The sequence below is a fragment of the Theobroma umbraticum genome, unplaced genomic scaffold, assembly GCF_002168275.2.
Source record: "Theobroma umbraticum cultivar Fairchild unplaced genomic scaffold, ASM216827v3 scaffold_228.0, whole genome shotgun sequence".
In the NCBI taxonomy this organism is placed as follows: domain Eukaryota; kingdom Viridiplantae; phylum Streptophyta; class Magnoliopsida; order Malvales; family Malvaceae; genus Theobroma; species Theobroma umbraticum.
In genome coordinates this window covers 1,502,363-1,508,771 of record NW_018397274.1, presented here as the reverse complement: position 1 = coordinate 1,508,771, position 6,409 = coordinate 1,502,363, and the positions used below count along the sequence as shown (strand labels likewise).

At 36.5% G+C, this 6,409-nt stretch overlaps 1 protein-coding gene and 1 pseudogene across 1 annotated transcript; one reads left to right on the top strand and one right to left on the bottom strand.

The window, feature by feature from the left end:
- The first annotated feature begins 445 nt into the window (after nt 1–445).
- On the top strand, nt 446–3,605 carry LOC110427321 (F-box/kelch-repeat protein At3g23880-like). The gene is made up of 3 exons (XM_089785462.1): nt 446–680; nt 2,616–2,994; nt 3,515–3,605. The coding sequence occupies exons 1-3, from the start codon at nt 446–448 to the stop codon at nt 3,603–3,605; spliced, it is 705 nt and encodes a 234-aa protein (XP_089641588.1).
- On the bottom strand, nt 3,352–6,049 carry LOC110427164 (pentatricopeptide repeat-containing protein At2g29760, chloroplastic pseudogene; annotated as a pseudogene).
- Between the last annotated feature and the right edge of the window lie 360 nt (nt 6,050–6,409).

Sequence of the window (6,409 nt, the reverse complement as noted above, 5' to 3'; positions counted from 1 at the left end):
ACATCAAATATAAATAAAATTTCAAATTTTCAATATTTAGCCCACCCCTTGTTAACTTATGTGAACTTATATTTTTGCACATATTTATTTAATTGTTAAAACAACTTCTATCCAATTATAAATTAAATTTAATATATATAATTAAAGACAATAATTAGATTTAAAATATTTACCATATATATATAATTCTGAAAATTTTAAGAAGTATATTAGTATATTTATCAATTAGTGGTTTTTAAGTAAAGGTCTATATGTCTGTATTGGCTGTATGGTTGCTTAATCAAGCCAGGAATTGTTCAAGTTTTAGTTGAAAGCCGCGGGAAGGAATGATTGGAATTTAATCATCCTTTTCTTTACACCTCAGAATGAGCTGTTCGAGGTTGTTGGTTCCTGTAACGGTTGGATTTGTTTATATATTAATCATCCTTTTCCTTGTACCAAGATCATGCTTTGTAACCTTGCTCTTAGAGTGCATAAGATCATCTCTGAATCCACTCTTTCTCGTCCAGATCTGCATCATGTGTCATTGGGGTTGGGCTATGATTCTGTAAATAACGATTATAAGGTAGTTAGGGTAGTTTCTTCGTATTCCCATATGGAAGGGAAATTTGTTTCTAGCATGCAAGCTCAAGTGTACACGTTAGGAATGAATTCTTGGAGAGAAGTGGCAATGTCACTAGGTGTTAACTTTAGGGCTATTCCTTAGTTGGGAATAGTTGATGAAGTCTTGGAACGATTTATACGATTAATGTTCATCTATTTGTATACAAATCATAGCATCAATATAAAAGGAAAACAATCTGTACAATAAAGTGTAACATCCTATGATTAAGGGAATTAAAGAAATTAGATTAGGAAATTATATCACTAAGTCAAGGAGCATATCTGTCATGATCGCCAATATCATTCATTATGATACCTATTCACTAAGTCAAAGATCATATCTATTATGATCCTCATTATCCTTCATTATGATATCTGTCATGATTCTGTATTATCCTTCATCACTCCCCCTCAAGTTGGAGTATGAAGATTAGTAATGCCCAACTTGGCCATTAAATCATGGAAACGATTTTGTCCAAAAGCCTTGGTAAAATGTTTGCCGACAGAAATTGGGATGAGATGGACCGTGGAGCAAGGGTTTTGGACTAGATGTGTTGTTTGATAAAATAACAGTCGATCTCGATGTGCTTGGTACGCTCATGAAAGATCAGATTCACGGCAATATGAAGTGCAACTTGATTGTCACAAAATAATGAAGCTAGTGATGGGCGTGAAATTCGAAGGTCAGCTAATAATCTAAGAAGCCATGCAATCTCACTTGCCACCATTGTCATGGGCGTATACTCTGTTTCTGCGAGGGAACGATAAACAATTGATTGTTTCTTGGATCACCATGAGATAGGAGACGAACAAACCGTAGCTTGGAGATACTTAAGAACACATAGGGTTGCATTGAAATGAGGCTGACATACGAAATGCATAAACTGACTTAGAACATGAACAGTAAAACTAATATCAGCTCTTGTGATGGTGAGATATAATAATCTTCCAATTAACCTTTTGTATTGTCCCATAACTGAACAAAGTGGTCCTTCATCAAGATCGAGCTTGACCTGTTGGTCCATAAGTGACGATGCAGGTTTGCAACTAGTGAGGCTGCTATATGCCAATATACCAAGCACATATTTTCGTTGGCTCAAGACAATGCTAGATGGAGAATGTACCACCTTAATGCCTAAAAGATATTTCAACTTGTCTAAATCTTTAATGCAAAATTCACGATCCAAGTAAGTCTTTTGTTGGGAAATCTTGAGTGCATCAGTTCCTATTATTATAGCATCATCAACACAGATTAATACTGCAACAAATGACTCCTTGGCAGAGTACGTGAATAAAGAATAATCAACATGCGATTGAACAAATCCAATGGCTAGTAAGTCATTAGTGAACTTTTGATACCAATTTTGTGACACTTGACGAAGTCCATAAAGAGATTTCTTGAGTCCATAAAGAGATTTTGCTTTGTTCTTGGATTGGAGAGCATTTAAGAAATTACACTTCTAAGTGAAGTAATTATTCTCAATTTCACTTAATAAATGTGTAACAAATATTAGGCCAGAATGATCAGAGAGATGTAGGTTATAAGGTGATTTGGTATCAACCAAGGTGCTATTTAGTGTAATCGCACTTACGGTGGATACCAAATTCTCGTTACCCTTACCCCTTCCTTACTCTTATTGGCCATTAAAGAATTTTAGCTTAAGTAGTCTACAACCTTGCTCTGATACCATAAAGAATTTGAATACTCTTTTAGAATGATTTAATCGATTAATATTCATTCGTCTATATACAAGTTATAGCATCAATATAAAAGGAAAATAATCTATACAATAAAGTATAATGTTTAAATAAAAGTTGTAACGTCCTATGATTAAGGGAATTAAGGAAATCAGATCAAGAAATTATATCACTAAGTCAAGGAGCATATCTGTCATGATGCCCATTATACTTCATTATGATATCTATTCACTAAGTCAAGAAGCATATCTGTTTATGATCCCCATTATCCTTCATTATGATATCTGTCTTGATTCTCTATTATCTTTCATTAGGTGAGAAGAATAGAAACGCAATACAAGTAGAACTAGTTAGTTTTGATGTCAGCACCGAGGTGTTCAAGTCAATTCCAGTGCCAGTTTTTGCTTTAAGAGAAATATGGCCTATGTGGATTGATGTTTATAAGAATTCGCTTTGTGTGGTTAAGCCCGGGAAAGGAGCATGTCATGAGATATGGGTGACGGAGGAATATGGTGTTCAAGAGTCATGGACTGGACTACATTCTATTCAACTCTCTTTAAGTCACCCGCTCTGGTTTTTAGGATTGGGGGTGAATGGGAAGTTTGTTTTGGAAAATCTTACACGGCCAACTGTGTATGATCCTAATAATGAAGAAATTAAGAATGTTGAATTCGATTATCCAGAGGTAAACTGGTTTACTATTGTCACTTACATAGAAAGTCTGGTCTTTCTCTAGGAAGGAAAAGATAGTGATGATTATGGGAGCTAGAATTTCAAAACCTTTTGATGTCGTTTTCTTTGTCTGATTTATTAATCACTTCTCTGTTAACTTCAGCATTCGGGTTGAGTAGGAGTATTCTTCAACCAAATTTTTAAATGAGCTAGCATTCTTCCCATCTCTATTTCCTATTGATATATACTCTTCTAATAACTTTTATCTGAAGGAACTTACCTGCTAGATGATGCGTATAATCAGAAGTCTACATAGAAGTTTTTAAGGTCAAATTCATGTATAAAAAGCATGAGCTCATTACCAAAGCTAGAATCAACCATTCACTATGAATTATTCAATAACTTTCTAGAATAGTTCCTCAACATTAAAAGTATTTCAATCCAAACAAAGTTTATTAAATCCAATGTATCTAAAGAACTAGCAAATGATATAATGAACTTTACCAGGTTACACAGGTTAATTTCAAAATTTTCCTTGCAGGCTTGGAAGAGTAGGAGCATTGCCATCTTCAGAGAACAGAGGTTCACTTGAAATCTCAGACCTCAGCTGTATGATGTTGGACAACTGCTAAATCAAGCCAAGCATTGTTATCTTCTAGTTGATGGCAGCTGAAATGATTAGAATAAATCCTTTAACTTGTTAGCTTATTGGAATTGAAAATCAAGAGGATAATCAAGAGGAAAATCAAGAGGATTTATCAAGAGGATAAATCCTTTTGCTCATGTATGTATCTAAGTTTCAGTTTGATTCAGTCTTCCATCCTGGGCTTCTCCTAGTGATATACATCAGTCACTCATTCATTCGCCCTATCCAGTGAATTCACCTTCATCCTGGCTTAAAAAGTGTGATATAGAAAAGGGGAAACAAATATGACTGCCAGCTTCATGTTTAACATCCTTTGGAATTGAGAAAATACTCAGAATTTTCCTTACACAATACTTGCACGGCAAGGGATGTCAGCCTAAGCACAAAGCAATTTATTCCAGACTCTAGAACCTCTTCAACTGCTGCTCGCGAATTTTTAACAATCACAAGTTCAAGAAAACCACTAGAGACGTGTCACAGGTTGAAAAGGGATGACAGTAAAACTCAACCACCTGAGACATGTCATCCTGACCAATGACTCTCTCCTTGATTCTGCAGTATTTTTTTTCACCTCAACCCCCCTGCCCAAGCTCTTGAAGATCCGGTATATACCCACATGATCTCAACAGTTTTGTCAATCCCCTCAAGGCTCCATATATTTCCTTTGTTTCAGGATGCCTCTCATCTAGGGAATAAAACTCAACCACACCATCATTAACCTCAATCAAGCTACATCCTGGCAATTTTTTGTGCCCAGTATCTCGCATTGCAACTTTTAATCTTGCCACATCTTTCCATCTACCAAGATCCCCATATATGTTAGCAAGCATGACAAAATTTGCAGGGTTTGTTGGCTCAAGTTTAATGAGGTGTTCAAGAGCAAGCTCAGCAAATTCAACATTTTTATAAACCCGACATGCTCCAAGTAAGGCAGCCCAAATAACAGCATCTGCTTCCATAGGCATCTTCTTCACAAAATCCAGAGCCTGTGGTAAAAGTCCAGCTCGGGCTAGCAGATCAACCATACAACCATAATGCTCAATCTGAGGCTGAATAGAATAATCATCTACCATTGATTGGAAATATGAAATGCCATCTTCAACTAAACCCATATGTGTACAAGCACACAAAACACCAATGAAGGTAATTCCATCTGGATTCATTCCACCATTCTTCATTTGACAAAATAAATCTAAAGCATCACCTCCATGCCCATGCATTGCTAAGCCCCCAATTATTGTGTTCCAACTTATCAAATCCTTCTTATCCATGCTCTTGAAAATATCAACTGCATTTTTTATCATCCCACACTTTGCATATAAATCAATTAAAGCATTCCCAACATAAACATTTCCTTTATATCCATTATTCTCTGCATATACATGGACCCATTTCCCCAAATCCAAAGCTCCTAACTTCGCACATGCAGACAACACAGTCACAAGCGTAGCATCATTAGGAAGAACATTACCATCAATTAGCATCCTCTTGAATACATCCAAAACCTCCAAGAAACACTCATTTCTTGCATACCCTCCAATTAATCCATTCCATGAAAAAACATTCCGCTCAGGCATCTCTTCAAAAAACCTCCCACAAGCCTCAACATCCCTATTAATCGCGTAACCATGCAATATTGTATTCCATGCCATTACATCCTTTTTCAGCATCTGATCAAAAAGATTCCTTGCTTCCACCATGTCCCCCATCTCAATATAACCCGAAACCATAGTATTCCACAACACAATATCACGCTCCGGCGCCAGCTCAAAAAGAAACCGTGCCTTGACTAAATCATGACTTAGAATAAACCCGTTAATCATTGAAGTCCAAGCGACAACATTCCGGTCAACCATTTCACTGAACACTCTATAAGCTGCTGCAATCATTCTCCAACCTGAATACATCTCGATTAACGTAGTTCCAACAAAAGGGTTTCCTCTAAAACCACTTTTTATCACAACGCAATGCACTTCCGCACCTTCTCTCAATGCATTACACTTGAAACAACATTTAAGAACAATAGGAAAAGTAAAGCCATTGGGTAGTGAAAAACCCATGCTTTTCATTTGACTGAACAAGAATATAACTTTTTCATAAAACCCATTCTGCGCATACCCTTTAATCAATGAATTCCATAGGGCTGTGTTTCGTTCAGGAATTTTATCAAACATTGTCTGGGCAATGCCCATTTGCTTCAGCTGAGAACATGCGGTCACAAATCTCGGAGTTATGTATTGGTTTTGGTCAAAGCCATGAGTCAAAATTTTGGTTTGGATTTGGAAGAGATGTTTTAAGGTCTTACATGATTGTAAGAGAGAAATGAACTTCTCTTCAAGAAGCCTGTGAGGCTGTTTTGGAGCTAAAGTTGGAGCAATTTTAGTTATTCTGGAAGAAGGATACTGTCAATTTCAACAGAAAAATGTAAACTGTGGCCTTTGCATCTATGGGTTTAGTTTTCTTTTTCGTATTAATCTATTCAGGAACGGGCCAAATGTCATGGCCCATGGATAAACTGTGAGTCTATTGCTTAGTTGCAAGGCAAACTAACGAGAACTAGGATAAATTTCTGAGGTTTGGGGCAGTAGCTAGCATAGCAGCACAAGCATTAATGCCTCGTTTTATCAACATATGAATTTCTCAGCTTCAAAGAACTCGCAAGTCTCAAAAGGTTAATTAGCAACTTCCAAAAGCTTATGCTACTTTAGCGTTGAGGCCTGCCAAATGTCAATTGACTGAAAGGGTTAAAGCCCCCTGTTCTGTTTTTAGAACACTTCCCATTTGGTTGGA